Here is a 17500-nt window from a genome sequence, read left to right as displayed (position 1 = left end):
TGTGGGGAGCCTCCCCACACATGAGGGTTGGACTCCACACAGGGGCGGATAAAACTCATGTATAGAGTCAACAATTGTGCAGGGGTAAAGAAGGAACGGAGTCGGCTTAGCACACCCAATGTCTTAGAAGCAGATATTGCAAGAGATGTAATATGATCTTTCCAAGACAGGTCCCGAGTGAATGGAACCCCAGCATGTTCAAGGATGATGCAGGATTAAGCTGAATATTATTAAACATTAGTGGGTACACCTGTGGAAGATTTTGTTGGGTTGATAGGTGTAAGAACTAAGTCTTTGATGAATTAAAAACAACAAGATTATTTTTACTCAAGTCAGAGACACGAGCCAAGTCAGACATTAGGTGTGCCATAGCCTCACTCTTTTTTTGTTGCGGTAACTGCTGAAATGGATGTTGCAAGAACCGAATGGAAAGGTAAAAGGTGGAGCCATCAGCGTACGAGTGGATAGGGTTAGATCTACAGCTTAGAAGAACATTGATGAATAAAAGAAAGAGTTGGTGCTAGGACAGAGCCTTGAGGAACACCAGCGTTGATAGATCTAGGAGAAGAACGATGGCCGTCTACAACAGCAGCTATAAAACGACCAGAAAGGAAGCTATAGATGAAGGCACAGATAGTAGGAAAGAAACCGTAAGAGGGCAGTTTGGAAATTAAAGATTTATGCCAGACTCGATCGAAAGCCTTTGAAATGTCAAGTGCGATGGCAAAGCTTTCGCCAAAGTCCCGAAAGAAGGATGACCTGGAGTCTGAAAGGTAGGTGAGAAGATCGCCAGTGAAGTGTCCCTGACGGAACCCATACTGACGATCAGAAAGAAGGTTGTGATAGGAAAGATGCTTTAAAATTTTTCTATTAGGAATTGACTCGAAAACTTTTGAGATACAGAGTGTTAAAGCAATTGGACGATAGAGGGTTGGGAATGGTCACCCTTCTTTGGGACAGGCTGAATGAGAGCAAACTTCCAGCAAGAAGGAAAGGTACAAGTTGATAGCCAAAGGCGAAAGAGTTTGCCTAGGCAGGGTGTAAGCACAGAAGCACAGTTCTTGAGGACAACAGGAGGGACTCCATCAGGCCCATATGCCTTGTTAGTATTGAGGCCAGTGATGGCAGAAAATACATCACAGCTGAAGAAATTTTAATGTCAGGCATGAGAAAGTCAGAAGGGGGAAATGATGGAGGAACAGCACCGGAATCATCTAAGGTGGAATTGGAGGAGAAAGTCTGAGCAAAGAGATCTGCTTTATCAGTAAAAGAAATAGTTACAGAACCATCAGAGTAGAAAAGAGGAGGGAAAGATGATGAGGTAAAGTTGTTAGAAAGGTTTTTGGCAAGGTGCCAGAAGGAGCGGGAAGAATTCGAGTTGCAGAGTTGAGAGCATTTAGTACGGATGAAATTATTTTTAGCAGAACGAAGAACAGACTTAGCACGATTCCGGGCAAAAACGTATAAAAGATGTGATCAGGGTTGGGTTGGCTCCAATACCTTTTATAGGCCCTCTGCTTGTTGCGGACAGCATTAGAACAAGCGTGATTAAACCAAGGCTTTCTTTCATTAGTTAGAGGATATGAGAAAGGAATGTATGCCTCCATGCCCGATAGAACAACATCCGTAATGCGCATGGCACACTCAGATGGCTCCCGGCCATGGAAGCAATAATCATTCCAGGGAAAATCAAAGAAGTACTACCTGAGGGCCTCCCAATCCGCAGCTCCAAAGTGCCACAGACGACGTTTCTTTGGAGGGCCAACGGGACATTTTCATTTCCAGGTGAGATACCCAGAGTCTAAAGATGAAAATAAAAGTGGATAACATTAACATAGTAACATTTTACAGGGCATCCTATAACCACCCACCTACTTCCCAAACAACCTTCTTTCAGCTCTGTCTTCTGTCAGTCATGCAGTCATGCACACACACTTCACCACTGCTAATGTGTTGAGTTGAGGATCTAGCAAACATTGAGGGAATATAGATTCTGAGAAAGACAGTCTCCAGTTTATCATTACATCCTAGTGCAGTGGTAACTCGTGGCGACAATCATCCACTCACATGATATACAGTAGTGCTGTCTTCTTTCCTTGTCAGCCCTCCTCTCTTCCTACTTTTACCTATCCCTCGTGTCACGTTTTAATACCTTCCATCCCCTTCAGATGACTGTACACTGAATGGCAAGCCTAATGGTTTCCTGTAACCCAGAAAATTATGTCCAGTGCTGAGCGGTAGTGGTAACCACATAACCAGAATACGGGGTGAAGTGAAACCTACTATGGTGCTCCTGTTTACCGTATGAATAGAGCAAGTGCGACTTCCATCCAGGAACCAAACCTCCACACTTTCCTTTGTGTTTTGCTGTGGTGAGGCGCTGTCAACCCCAAGGAAATATCGGTTTACTGGATGGGACGTCCTTGGAGGGATTTTACTTGCGTGCAGTTGATGGTTCTACTCAGCCTGAGACTGACCAACAATAACAACTACTTCCTAGTCAGATCAGTATGATAAGGGTATAACATGGGTGCTTAACACCTTGGCCTAACTGTATAAGATTAATAGGGAGTGTGACCACTAGAACCTGAGCTGAGCGAAGACAGTGAATTCCGGAGGTCCAAGGGTAAAGCCTGACTTGCCCTCGGTGTCAGTGACGGGCAGTGCGGGGTCCAGGGTGAAGGTGAAGTGTTGCATCAGTGACGTAAAGATCAAGAACGACGTCATGCGGGCCAGCGCTTCGCCAGGACACACCCGCCGACCTGAACAACAGAACAGCCAATGATTAATAAATACAATACTGCTAGATGTGGGACCTTCAGGGCATATCATCTTTGTACCTATCATTCGAAATCGTTATTGAGAGAAGAATGGACAACCTAATTCAAAGCGCTGCTCCCACATTTAAAATGTCTGCAGTCACACCTTTCCAGTTTCATCATCCAAAAATCGTGAGTGACAAACGGACAATTTGGTTTCTAGAGATGTTCGCATATATAGAAGGTGAATTTATGCAAACTGTTAAAAATATGACTCGGAAAGAAGAACATGTGGTAGGCTATACATATTGAATCGGTAATGATGATGCATTAGACAGCCTCCTCAGCCCACGACCCCTCGAAGCATTGCATAGTGCTGTGAACAGTAAGAATGACATCATGCATGCCGAAGACTCACAGGGACGCATTTTTTTTTTTTTCGCCCGGGTATAATTAGTCATCCAATCATACTGGCAATGTCAGCTCGAATGCATCGAAAAAAGACTGGGCAACGTCGCACCTTTGTCATCCCTCCAAATAAAATTAGGTATTATGATAGGTTAAAATTAGGTTAGGTGTAAGTAGTTAGGTGTAAGTTGGTTTAATGTCAAAACACGCTTTTCTTATTATTATTTGGTTTGATTAGCCAAACTGTTTCATCCATTCTTGAGCGATGGCACGACATTGCTGAGTCATCCTTGCAGAACTTGCTCCGACGTTGCCAGTATGACTGGATGACTAAGTGTACTTGAAGGGAAAAAAACACGCCTTCAGGATCCATCCAGCTGAATATCAACACACAGACGGAGAGTTAATCAAAATACCCACTTATAACGCAGCCCAATTCTCCTGTGTTGTGGGGACGACTCATTTAGCGTTCCAATTGCCTAACCTGCATCATTTCCTACTTCCCATAGCCCTTTTCACGCTTCATAGTTTTAGCATCTTTACATCCTGTGTGCGTTCTGTGATTGCATGATTCATTACAAATTTCATAAAACATTCAAAATGCTTTCACCCCTCACAAAAGCAGACCTGACCTTCCCACAACATTATTACACTGGAAAGGGCAGTCTATGGACTACCCTGTATTTATGCAGTCTAGGTCGATGGTGAGCCTTTTGATGTGATGTCTGTTTTACTCCATTTTTAAAACAGTTAAATGATTTTATTTAGTTTAGAACCTGTAAGTACTGAAGGAAGTAGTGAAGGCTTTATCTAACCACTAACCCAACCCTGCTACTTCTTGTCGGAAAGTCTCATACAGGACTGGTGTACTGATACTAGCAGGGGTATTTTTATGACATGTCGGCGGGTCATCTGGTAGATCAGAAAAGTCTGTTATTTTTAAGAAATTCAAATCCTTAAACTGTTCCCTGCCCAAGCCGCCTCCCTACCGATATTACTAATATGTGTCAACATTTGCACCGGGCGAGCTCGAACACGTTCCACATCATCAGTGTGGACGTCTTTTTCCTTGTATTTCACACATTAATGCTGTCAGAGATCTCCCTAAATGACAATAGTAGCACACAGAGATCTCCGCAAATGGTGAGGGATACTTTTTTACACCCCAACCTGTACAATAGTAGCATACAGAGATCTCCCCAAATGAAGAGGGATACTTTTCTACACCCCAGGCTGAACATTTCTTAACACTCTTAAGTGAATTCCGGCTGAAGTAAGTTGTCCTCGCTCTCCCTCGGACAATAATACGATGAACAAGAAACCACTCCACTGAGAACATTTTTTACTAATTTTCGGTGGCTCATCACAGAGTCGTCATCAATAAGATCCTAACGTGTCGTGTTGACGTTTTATGATCTCACTATTCAGCTGATGATGGTACCGGGCCCCGACAATGTGTTCTGTTGAGGTGGATTCCCTATTTACCCTCTTTCTATGTCGGAAACTTATATTTATGCAGTCTAGGTCAACAGTAAACCCTTTTGCAGCTCTGATGTATTTTATTTCATTTTTACCACGGTCAGATTTTTTTTTTTTTTAGTTTAGGATAACCTCAAGGTAATGAAACAATTAATGAAGGTTGTACCAAGTTCTTCCAGTTCGAAAAGTCACCCGTGGGCGGAATAAGAGTATTTGCTATACGAGTGATGAAATGCAAAATACTTCATCTGACAGAGGGATTATAGGGTGATATTTATGCAAATGAGTGAAGACGAAGGGGAGCTGCAAGGCTTGGTGGATGAGTTTGAGAGAGTGTGTAAGAAACGGAATCTAAAGGTGAATGTAGGGAAGAGTAAAGTGATGGTCTTTGAGAGAGGTGAAGTTAATGAATGTACAGCGAGGTTGGATGGTGAGGAATTGGAAAATGTGAGTACGTTTAAGTACTTGGGTAGTGTGATGAGTAAGGATGGAGGTTTGGAGGGTGAAGTGCTTGAAAGGTACAGCAGGGAAGAAAGGTTGCTGGTTCTTTGAAAGCAGTGATAAGAAACAGGGAAGTGAGCATGGAAGTGAAGAAGTTACTACATGACAGTATTGTGATACCAACTCTAACGTACGGAAGTGAAGCTTGGACATTGTTGGAAGGACACAAGTCAAGAGTGAGAGCAGTGGAAATGAGTTATTTAAGAGGAGCCTGTGGAGTCACGTGGAGAGACAGGCTGACGAATGAGGATATAAAGGAGCGTTGTGGTGTGGATGTGGATGTGATAGGAAGCGTTATGAGGAACACACTGAGGTGGTTTGGCCATGTGGAGAGGATGAAGGATGAAAGACTGACGAAGAGAGTGTATGTGAGTGAGGTGGAGGGGGGAAGAGGGAGGGGGAGGCCGAGGATGAGATGGAGGGATGGGGTGGAGAGGTATATGAGAGAGGGGGGTGTGAGTTGGGAGCAGGGCAGTGAAATGGCGGGGGACAGGGCGACTTGGAGGCGATTTGTTTGTGGCCACCCCAAACGGGACTGAGGCGTCTGGCAATAGATAGATAGATAGATAGATATCATCATAATCACCAACATCATAAAAATTATCATCAACATCATCCCAACTTTAATTCCCAGTTACAGAAATAAGTCTGAAGTATGATCTAGAAACAAAGAAGAAAAAAACACAAAAGTAGAAGTTATTATTACCATCGTTCTGACCATAATTCCAGTGTACGGGATGTAGTGAAGTACAGTTCAGGAACAAAGACAATGCAAAGAAGCAGAACAATATACAATGATGCTTGTTGAAATAGGCCACGGAGTGATTTATATATCATTCAAACCTTCGGAAACCTGGCTCCACTTCGCAATCAGTACTAATTTAGGTACTGGTATAATCTGAGCTATATAAATATCAAGTCCTACAATTCGATGTCTAATTTTAACATCTACTTCCTATCTTCAAACCGATTTTATTTAACTCAGGGACGACCTTTATGATGAAGAGGTTAAGGTAGGTTACGTGTAGACCCTCAACTTTAAATTGTCTCACGTCCTTAATTTAACTGCATAGAGACTATATTTATACTATGGTAATAATAATAATAATAATAATAATAATAATAATAGCAATAATAATAATAATAATATAACAATAATAATGATAATAAATAATAATAATAATAATAATAATAATAATAATAATAATATAATAACAATAATAATAATGATAAATAATAATAATAATAATAATAATAATAATAATAATAATAATAATAACTAGAATGGCACACAGTAGAGCGCATACCTCCGCCAAGGCCCAACATGCAGCTGGAAAAAGACTACCCCCTATAAAAGCATACTTAAATCCGCTAGATCTCGAATTTTATAGGAATCCGCGCCATACTGTACACATGCGTAGATACCAGCATCCTAATTATGCCTGATTTTTTTTCAACATCCATGCAATATTCACTGAAAAATTTATGAAAATGTCGAAAAACGCCCTATCTTGCAATGTTAAAGAAAGTGAGGAAAAAAAAAAAATCCTGGATCCGCACCTTTATCCGAATCAGCACCAAAATTTAAAGGAGTCTATTCTGGGCCAAGGCCCATTCTTATATCAAGTTTCGTGGAAATCCGTTCTGTAGTTTTTGTGTAATGTTGCTCACAAAGCAACCAACCAACCAGCAAACAAACGGACAGGGGTGAAAACATAACCTCCTTGGCGGAGGTAATAATAATAATACGGGAATGCTGGTGCTAGGGAGAGCTGGAGCTCCTGTTTCACTAGCCATCAGGATATCCTGACCATCCTACTTTACTGATCTTTTCAGTGTGACACTAACACAGTGAGTAGGCCAGCATACTCTCTCACAAACACTATTCTCTCACTATCTCATGCACTACTCTACATGGGCTTTAAATACCACACAACGTACACCGCTATGTTACAGGGATTGATGTCAGCAAGGGCATGCGGCCAGAAATCTTTGTCCCCACTACCTTATGGAGAACCTGAGGGGAGGCTTGGCGTGAGCTCTGCCGGCAAAGTTTTGGGGACCGGGATGGAATGGGGCTCGGATCTGTGCCAGGTCCACCCAAGAAAGAAGGATTCGAACCCAGGAGTACCGCCCCTGGAGGCTGCCCTATCAGTTGGTGTATAATGGCGAGGCAGTTACAGTGCCAAAGCGTGCCTGGAAGGTGTCCATGTAGCTGTACTGACAGGGTGCCCCGAGGCCACTGCCACAGCCACTGGTCACTGCTGGTGGACTATGGGTCCCAGGTCCCATGTCTGGATTTGGGACTGTGCGTGTGAGCGGGGCCTGTGGTATGTCTCTCCCTTTATTTCATTTTACCAACATGACAAAAAATAAGAAAAAGGTAAGCAAACCCGAGGAAAATAAATCATCCAAGGGGTTTCGAGTAGCATCATGGAATGTGAGTTTTGAAGGGTAGAGAGGGGGAAGTAAATGAGACCAAGAGTGCGAGGCAGGTGGATGTTGGTTGTGTCCAGAAAGTCAGGTATAAGGTAGGATCAACCAGAATGACTGCTGGGAGGGATTGTAGGTACAAGCTATTTTGTTAGGGAAGTGTTGGTGGATATTGTGGTGTGGGTGTGCTGGTTAAGAAAATAATGGGTGGAGTATGTCATGAATGTAATGAAAGTGAATGAAAGAATTATAGCTGTGAAAATTTTGCTCGGTAAGCTCACGATCCCATTGGTGTATGCTCCACAGCCTGGCTTGGATGATGCACGAAAAGATAGATTCTGGGATGACTTAACACGTGTGGTAAGTGGTATGGGGGATGATGAGACTGTAATTTTGGAAGAGGACTCCTCATGCGGGTCAAGCAGCTCAAGGATATGAAAAGGTACATGGGAGATGCACATATGGTACGAGGAATGTGGAAGGGGAAAGGATACTTGATTTTGGAGAGGCAATAAACATGTGTCTGAGCAACATGCACTTCAGAGAAAGAGACAGTAGGTTGAGCACATACGAGTCTGGGAGAAATTGTAGCAAGATTGACTATTTCCTGGTCAGGAGGGCTGAGAGGAGGTTAGTGTGAGATATAAATGTTATATGGAACAAAGAGTGTGCGCAGCAATACAAACTTCTGATTTGTGACATGGTGTTTCAGGAGTGTGTGGTGAAGAAGAGGATCTATACACCTAGAAGGAGAATATGGAAGTTGAAAACCAAACAATAAGGGATGCCTTCTATAGCGAGATGAGTACAATTGTGGCTGAACAGAGCGCCGTTGATAGAAATGTTAATGAACAGTACAGACCTCTCAAGAACAATCTCCTGAGAGTTACTGATTCAGTCTGTGGGTGGATATGGGACCCCCCAAGACAAAATAACATAGTGGTGGGATGAGGGTGTAGAAGCCGCAGTTAATGAGAAAAGGAGGCTTTTCCGTGAATGCAAAAAGTGTGGTAACAAAGAACATACTTGGCTGCCAAGCGTACAATAAGAAAGGAGGTTTACAGGACAAAATCTGGGTCTCAGAATCTTTTATTAGATAACCTAAATAGCATTGAACGGAAGAAAATTATCTTAAACGAGACAAATCAGATGAAGAGTGAGAACAGGGATATCATAGATGAGCAGTATGTGAAGAATGATGAAGGAAACGTAGTGGCGAACAGTAAGAATATTAAAGGCGCCTATTATAAGCGGTTGCTGAATGAGGAGTTTGACTGGAACAGGGAAGCTTGGAGTCAGCAGATCCAGTGTTTATGTCTCTTCGCCTCGGATTGATACTGCTACTGTGGCCAGGGCATTTGGCAGGATGCAACTGAAATGCTGAAGGCCTCAGGAAATACAGGAGTGGGTTTAGTTATTGATTTGATAAATCGATTTACATATGAATGTGTTGTCACAGATGACTGGCTGAAGAGTGTGACTGTAAATGTGTCCAAGGGGAAGGGTGATGCCCTGGAAGGAAGAAATTATATAGGCATAAAACTTTTGGACCAGATAACGAAGGTAATGGAGAAAGTCCTAGAAGGTATGATTAGGGAAAGAGTGAATACGGATGAGGTGCAGTTCGGGTTTATGCCAGACAAAGGGACCTCTGATGCCATATTCATTGTTAGAACGCTCCAGAGGGAAAAAAAAATAACAGGAAAGAAAGGGGACTTGTACTTTGTTTCTGTTGCTTTGGAGAAGGCCTTTGACATAGTCCCTAGGGAGTTGATGAAGTGAGCAATGAGAAAGCCAGGGATCGAAGAGTGGCTGACTAGAGTGATTGTGCCTATGTATGTGGATGCTCGCACCCAGGTGAGAGCAAATGAATATTTGAAAGATGAGTTTTCCGTGAATCTTGACGTGCATCAGGGGTCAGTCTTGGTCCCTTATTGTTTGTCATGATATTTAATGCTCTCTCACATTACTTCAGAAATGGACTCCCACGGGAGATGTTGTATGCTGATGACTTGGTGTTGATTCCAAAGAATGAAAGGGGGGCGGAAGAAAGATTTAGGAAGTGGAGAGATAGTATGAAGCATAAGGGCTTGAGAGTAAATGCGGATTAAAAAAAAAAATAGTATCTAAGGCTGGTGGTGGTAATATCGAAGTAGAAGTGACAGTGTGCGGTTTGCCATAAGGGCGCGAGAAGTAATTCCATCTTGTGCAATATTTGTAATAAGTGTGCACGTAAGAGATGTAGTGGTATTAGAGTCAAACTGCGAGATAATGCTGATTTTGTGTGTACAGTGTCTCAAGGATAGCATGTGGAGAGTGTCAGGTGTGAAAGGACTGATCTTGCTGATGAGTCTCTTGAGCGTGTGGAAGAATAGGTCTGTTACCTGGGAGACATGTTTTGTACTGAAGGTGGGACTAGAGTGAGGAGTGGCTGGAGGAAGTTCAGGGAGCTGTTGCCTCTCCTGACACTGAGAGACCTCTCCCCCCGTGCTAAGGGATCTTTGTATGCAGCTTGAGTTAGGAGTTTAATGCTGCTTGGTACTGAGACCTGGGCAGTAAAGGAAGTGGATAATCGTAAACTCTAACATACAGCAATAACAATGATTAGGTGGATGTGTAGTGCATCTTTGAATGCGAGGCCTGAGGAGCTAGGTTTACAACTGAAGAGCTAAGAGGAAGGATAGGACTGGAGTGTATCGGTGTTGTGATGAGCAGAAGTAGACTGCGATGCTTTGGGCATGTGGATAGGATGGAGGATGAAAATTGGATGCAGAGAGTGAGAGGTGTGAACGTCTGGGGTAGGGATGCGAAGGGCGGACCGAAAAAGACCTAGGATGAGATTATAAAGTGTGACCTCAGGGATAAAGGACTGAATAGTTAGGCTGCCAGAGATCGTGCAGCGTGGAAAGCTGCCATTAGGTGACCAAGACAGATGCATTCTAGTATGTCGGGGCCTTTATAAACGATGTGATCGATACGACGAATAATAAAAATAAAAATAAGAATATTAAGAATAAAAATTAATAATAATAATAACAGCGACAGCAATAATAATAATAATAATAATAATAATAATAACTAGAACACCGGGAAACTGTCCAAGGACAATTTTGACAAAGAAAAATTTCCCACAGCAACTGCCTCCTAGAAGCTGAGCTATAAAGGGACCTTGAGGTCAAGGTCACTGAGCCTGTGCATGTCACCGGGGGTCATAACAGTCTATAAATCCAACAAGTTTGGTGGCTCTAACTTTAATCCTTCAAGGAAAATTAGATGATATCAGGAATATCTGGAAGAGTCCTTAATTTTTTATTCCAGGCTATCCAGAGAAAAATCAACCAGTTGGAACCATACTCCTTTCCACATTGCGTCCGCCTTAAGGATATATTGTAGTATAATTTCGGCTTTCTAGGTTAAGCGGTTCTTGAGATAACATGGCTGACTCACGTTTCTGTGCTCCGGATAATATGTGGAGATCCAGTTGACGGATTGCCACCACATTTGACCAAAAGAAACGGAGACCTGACCGACTAAGTTGACCAAGTTTGAAGGCTCTAAGCCATATAGCCTTTGAAATATAGCCATCCATCCATCCATCCATCCATCCATCCATCATCCAATCCTACATTGCCTCATGAGGAGCGTAGGAGCCAGGGGCTGGGCATTTGGTCCCGACATTTAAGATGAGAGTGAGCAATTTTGAAATATGTAAGAATAATGATAATATTGACAAGAATGTTTAAACTTCCCACATGGATATGGGAAGTTTTAATATTAAGCTGAAAGGAATATGAAAACATTATGCATAATGAATTGAGAAGTCCACCTTACCTTTGCCAAACGGAATAAGCCTCTCATCCTTCCTCAGGGAACCATCTGTGTTGATAAATCTCTCAGGCCTAAAGTTGAACGGATCCCCCCAGTAGTGAGGGTCCATATGCACGCTGTACAGGTTGTTCATCACCATAGTGCCAGCGGGGATGCGGTGCCCCTGACGGTACAACACACTATTTTAGTAATCTATAACATGGTATTATAGTAAGGAAAGACAAAATTCAGTATTTTATTAACGTAGATGATAATATTTTTGCAGGGCAGATCATACTACTTAGTAATATAAGATAATATTCTAGCAGGGCAGAATACAGTAGTTTAGTAAAGAAAGAAACAATATTAAACAATATTCCAGCAGGGCAAAAACACAGTATTTTAGTAAAGGAAATAATTTGCTTGCAGGACAGAACACAGTACAGAGTTTAGTAACAAAACATGGTATTCTAGTAGGGCAAAATACAGTATTTAATAAGAAAGATCATATTATTCTAACAGGGTAGAACACAGTATTAAATTTGATAGAACATAATATTCTAGCAGGGCAGATCACAGTGCTTAGTATGGTAGAACATCATATTCTTACTCTGCAGAACTGACCATTTTTGTAAAGTAGATCACGGTGCTTCAGTATGGCAGAGCAAAGTACTTTGGTAAGACAGAACACAGGACTTTAGTAACGCAGAAGAGAGTACTTCAGTAAGGGAAGGCCTTTTCTTTTCTTTAATTAATGTAGAACTCAAGATTACCACAACAAAGGAGGACAAGCTTACCAAATTTTAGTAGGTCAAAATTGCCATATATTTTAGTGTTAGGTATGGTGGTGGTGTAATGTGCATCGTGGAGCGGGGGTGCTGTGGTGATGGTGGTGGTGTCACGTGCATCGCGGAATGGTAGTACTGTGATGTGGTGTGACGAGGAGGTAATGATGTGGCAGTGTGGTGATAGTGGTGGTAATAGTGGCTGTGATGGTGATAGTGGCAATGATGGTGATAATGACAGTGTAGTGGTAGTGGTGTGAAATCATTAGTGTTATAGGAGGGGGGAGGGGACTAACTTGTAGTAACAAACAATGCCTGGTGTCGTAGTGTAGCGTGAAGGGAACTGCACCTCTGAACCTGTACTGTAGTGGTGGTGATGTGGTGGTGGTGGTTCAGTGATGGTGGCGCGGTGATGTGATGTGGTGGTGGTGTGGTGGTTTAATGTGGTAGTGGTAGTAGTGTAGTTGGGTGGCACCTAACCTGCAGTGTGGTGTCAGTCATTGCCTTGTGTGGTACGGTGAAGGGGGCTGCACCTCTGAACCTAAACACCTCCGTCAGCGTGGCATCCGTATACACCAGCCTGCAACATGAACACATCAAACTCAACGAAGCTTCTCAAGTTATTATTATTATTATTATTATTATATATATATATATATATATATATAGATAGATAGATAGATATATTAGAACGACCTGTGATGAATTATTTATATTCATTGCCTCCTCGACTGTCAACAGTAATTAGCTTACTTGTTATTACCTATAACAGTTAACACTGGACCAGTAATTTCTAACACCTGTCAGAAATCACAGAACTGTATCGAAGCCTGATTCAGTGTTAGCACTTCATTACGATTAACACCTTCAGCTGAATAACATAGTCTCTAATAAAATATGAATAATATACGAAGGCTGTTATATGGTCGAGCTGCACAAGATGGGCATGGACGGGCAGCTGTTATACGCGTTCAAGCCGTGATTTAAGGGTTGATGACAATAAATGAAGCCGTCGGTGCCTTACTTGTGCCTGTCGTCTATGGAAGGCAGTTTGTCGCGGCCCACCACCTCGTCCAGCTCCCGACAGATGGCCTGGAGAAATAATCATATACCACCTTAATTAATACCCATATTCACATTACGTATACTGTGTATATTCCTATTGCTTCCAGACGGTTTTACTCAGCTTAGGGCAGGCCTCTTTTACTGAAGGTGCACACAGAAAAAAAAAAAAAAAGTTGGTTTAGCCAAATTTGTTTGATGTACCAAAGAATGTTGCCATTTCTGGGTCAGCAAAAGATACTGCTAATTTAATGAAATCAGCTTTGCTAATTTAAAAAAGCTTGACTGTGGCAATTATGTGATTATTTGCCGTTACAAAATATTTTGTATTTTTTTCTTTTTTACGAAATGCATTTCTCGGACGTAACATACACGTTTATCTCTGTTAATGGAGACTACATCTAATAGTTACTCTTGAGCTGAGTAAATTCGTCTGGAGGTGGCTCTAATAGTATATGCAAGACGCCATCGTAATGAAGAGATTAATTAACAGAGTTTTCCATAAACTTGTCTCCACGGCGTAGATTTATAATCTGAAGACATCTTCTCTCATCGTATTGTATTTTCCGAACCTTAATTAAGGGAAAGTATTAAGGGAAAGTCTCGTCTAAACTGAATGAAATCGTCTGGTGTTTAGCAGGAGTGAAAGTGTAGGAAAAAATAATAATCGTAATGAAAGGATTAACCGGTTCATTCCACCGGTGTATTTGTTAAGGTAGTTTCAGATGATTTTATTCAATCTGGAGAGACTGAAACTGATGAGGCTATATACAGCTTTCATACACCCCTTCATTACAATAAATCAACACTCAGCTGAATGAAATCATCTGGAATTAGCAAGAAAACACTATAAGTACATCATCGTAATGAAGGAGCTAAGCTGAATAAAATCATATACTGAGAGTAAGAATACAGTTAAACAGAATAAAGTCCTTGAGCTGAAGTTTAAGAGATGGACAGGGAGGGTCTTTTGCTGACTTGGCGACTGTGGAAGGAACAGCAGTAAGGTCGAGAGAGAGAGAGAGAGAGAGAGAGAGAGAGAGAGAGAGAGAGAGAGAGAAGAAAAAAAAAAAAAAAGGAAAGGGAACGTTATCTCCTGCACCAGGCCGTTTTCTCGTCGGTTAAAGAGACCCACGGGACCATTTCTGTCCCTGTTTATCTCTGCTTATGGCATGTGTTTATTCTCTTAGTATATTGTTAAGTAATCTAAGCCGGTACTAAAATAGCATCAAAAACATACACGAGAATACCAAGGCATAGTGAACAAAGTATATCGATAAGGGAGAGTTGCATTAATAACACACGAGAATAGGAAAGTGCAGTTAACAAAATATAACGGTAAGGAAAAGGTAATATAAAGAACATACAAAACAAAGCCAAAGTAAACAAAATACAGTATATCGTTAAAGGAGAGATAACATAAAAACACACCGCAATACGAAGGTACAGTCAACAACATGAACAGTGAAGAAGAGGTAACATTAAGAACATACATGAGAAGACCAAGCCACAGTAAACAAAATACAGTATATGGCTAATGGAGAGGTGCTAGAAACCCTCGTAAGCTGAGAATACGGGCCAACGTGTATTGCTTAAAATAATAATAATAATAACATTTTACTCTGGTTACTATAATTTGGGCTAAAACTGACATCTCATCTTGAATGTTGAGCTGCAGCAAGAGATTAACAGTAGTATATAATGAAAATCACGAAGAAGTGCTATGGGTAAGATGTAGAGCCATATTATTCTCTTATTCTTCCACTGAAATACTGATAACAGGCTACAAAAGGAAGTGTATTTCAGCCATGTTAGCCACCTCACTCTGATGACGTACTTTTCAATTTCGTCTGAGTACCTGTAGACTGTTGTGTTCAGCTTGGGAGAGACTTTCCGATCTTGCAAGTTTAGCCACAGACTTAATTAACCCATTCACTACTAAAGATATATTCTAAAGAAGTCTAGTGGTGGCGAGAATCAAATGAATGACACATCACAGAACTCGGGAGATTAAAAAATAAAAAATAAAAATAAAAAAGGACCTGTGCGTTACCCCGTTTTTCTAGTTCGTTTCGATGTCTTCGTTCACACTTCTTCATGAGCGATTTATTCTGCATTTTACACCTCAGTATTTTCTTACAGGTTACTAATGCAAACTATGCCGCTGTTGAAACATTACTATTAACTATCTATCTATCTATCTATAGCCCGACGCCCTAATCCCGCAAAGGGTGGCCGCAGACAAAACGCCTCCAAGTCACTCTGTCACCCACCATTTGCTTACCCTCCCCCCAACTCACCCCCCCTCCCTCATATACCTATCAACTTCATCCCTCCACCTCATCCTTGATCTACCCCTCCCTCTCCCTCCCTCCACCTCACCTACATACACCCTCTTAGTCAGTCTTTCATTCTCCATTCTCTCCACATGTCCAAACCACCTCAGTGTATTTCTCCTAATCTTCTCAACCACATCCACATCTACCCCACAACGCTCCTTCACTTCTTCATTCGTCAACCTGTCCCTCCACGTCACTCCACATGCTCCTCTCAAGTAACTCATTTCCACTGCTCTCACTCTTGACTTGTTCCCCTCTTGCAAGGTCCACGCCTCGCTTCCATACGTCAGGGTAGGGATCACAATATCATCATGCAGTGACTTCTTAACTTCCAGACTCACCTCCCTATTTCTCATCACTGCTTTCAGTGTACCAACAACCTTCCTTCCCTTCTGTACCCTTTCACGTACTTCATCTCCCAAAGTTCCATCCTTACTCATCACACTACCCAAGTACTTGAATGCACTCACATTCTCCATATCCTCACCATCCAACCTCACTGCACACTCTGTGACTTCATTCCTCTCAAACACCATAACTTTACTTTTGTTTACATTAACTTTCAGCTTCCTCCTCCTACACACTGTCCCAAATTCATTCACCAAACCTTGCAACTCCCATTCATCTTCACTCAACAATACTGTATCATCAGCAAACAGCAACACAGGAAGCTTCCAAATCTCACACTCATTCATTAGGGCCAGCCCCACAGCCACTGCCCTACCTTGCACCTCCTTTACAACCCCATCCATATATATATTAAACAGCCATGGAGACATCACACACCCCTGTTTCAGTCCCACATTGAGATCAAAGAACTTACTCAGCTCACCATCCACTTGCACCGTAGCCCTAGCTCCCTCGTACATACTCTTCACAGCACTCAACAATTTCCCCTCCACTCCATATATTCTTAATACCTTCCACATACCTTGCCTATCTATTCTGTCATAAGCTTTCTCCAAGTCCATGAAGGCAGCATACACTTTCCTTCCCTTCTCTAGATACTTCTCCACTAAACATCTTAGAACAAATATCTGATCTACACACCCTTTTCCCTTCCTAAATCCCCCTTGTTCTTCTCCAACTAGCTCCTCTGTCATATGCCTAACCCTATCAATGAGTATTCTACCATATATTTTACCAGTCACACTAAGAAGGCAAATACCCCTATGGTTACCACATACTTCTCTCTCCCCTTTTCCTTTGTACAGAGGAACAATTATACCTGATTTCCAGTCCTCTGGAACCCTTCCCTCTTCCCAAGCCAATCTACACAACTTCCATATCCACTCCACAACAATCTCACCCCCATACCTAAGCATTTCATCACACACTCCATCAATTCCTGGGGCCTTTCCCAGCTTAATCTTCTTCATCGCTTCCACTACTTCCACCCTACTGATCTCTCCCTCCCTCCTCTTATCTCTTCTTCTCCCAGCCATTCCCCAACCACTTATACTCACACTGCTCTCACTCTCTACATTCAACAAATCCTCAAAGTGCTCCTTCCATCTCCTCACTTTCTCTCTCTTCTCCACTAACAATCTATTATTCCTATCTTTCACTCCCCTACTATTTCCCCTTTCACACTGCCTTACTTTCTTTACCTCCTTCCAAAACAATTTCTTACTCTCCCTCCATTTCACACTCAGATTCCTCCCAAACTCTTCATCCACTTTCTTCTTACTCTCCTTCACCAGTCTCTTAACCTCCCTTCTCCTACTATTAACATACTGTACAAAAGAATGTTGACTTGTGATAAATAAATCGATGTGAAAGAGTACAAAACCTACGATGTGATTTATATAACGGCATAAAGGGAAAAAGCAAAGGCCTAAGAGGTAAAGTGAAGTGTGCGTTACCTGAGCGACGTGTGGGTGGAGGATGACCAGCAGTATGGCGAAGGACACGGTGGCTGATCCTG

The 17500-nt window shown here is 42.0% G+C and overlaps 1 protein-coding gene across 1 annotated transcript in view; it reads right to left on the bottom strand.

The window, feature by feature from the left end:
* Positions 1 to 2580: 2580 nt before the first annotated feature.
* LOC145406075 (methyl farnesoate epoxidase-like) overlaps positions 2581 to 17500 on the bottom strand; it is a 66760-nt gene continuing 51840 nt past the window's right edge. Inside the window, exons 7-11 of the mRNA XM_080277260.1 lie at positions 17439 to 17500; positions 13197 to 13264; positions 12653 to 12752; positions 11412 to 11571; positions 2581 to 2762 (exon numbers count right to left, since the gene is read on the bottom strand). The exon at positions 17439 to 17500 is cut by the window's right edge and continues 51 nt beyond it. Of these exons, the coding sequence (XP_080133386.1) occupies positions 2581 to 2762; positions 11412 to 11571; positions 12653 to 12752; positions 13197 to 13264; positions 17439 to 17500 (572 nt within the window). The remainder of the gene's footprint in view (positions 2763 to 11411; positions 11572 to 12652; positions 12753 to 13196; positions 13265 to 17438) is intronic.

Source organism: Coenobita brevimanus, chromosome 69 (genome assembly GCF_032717465.1).
Source record: "Coenobita brevimanus isolate Jiangsu-jjx chromosome 69, ASM3271746v2, whole genome shotgun sequence".
Lineage (NCBI taxonomy): Eukaryota > Metazoa > Arthropoda > Malacostraca > Decapoda > Coenobitidae > Coenobita > Coenobita brevimanus.
The sequence above is the reverse complement of the archived record's forward strand: the minus strand, read 5'-3'. Positions and strand labels throughout refer to the sequence as shown.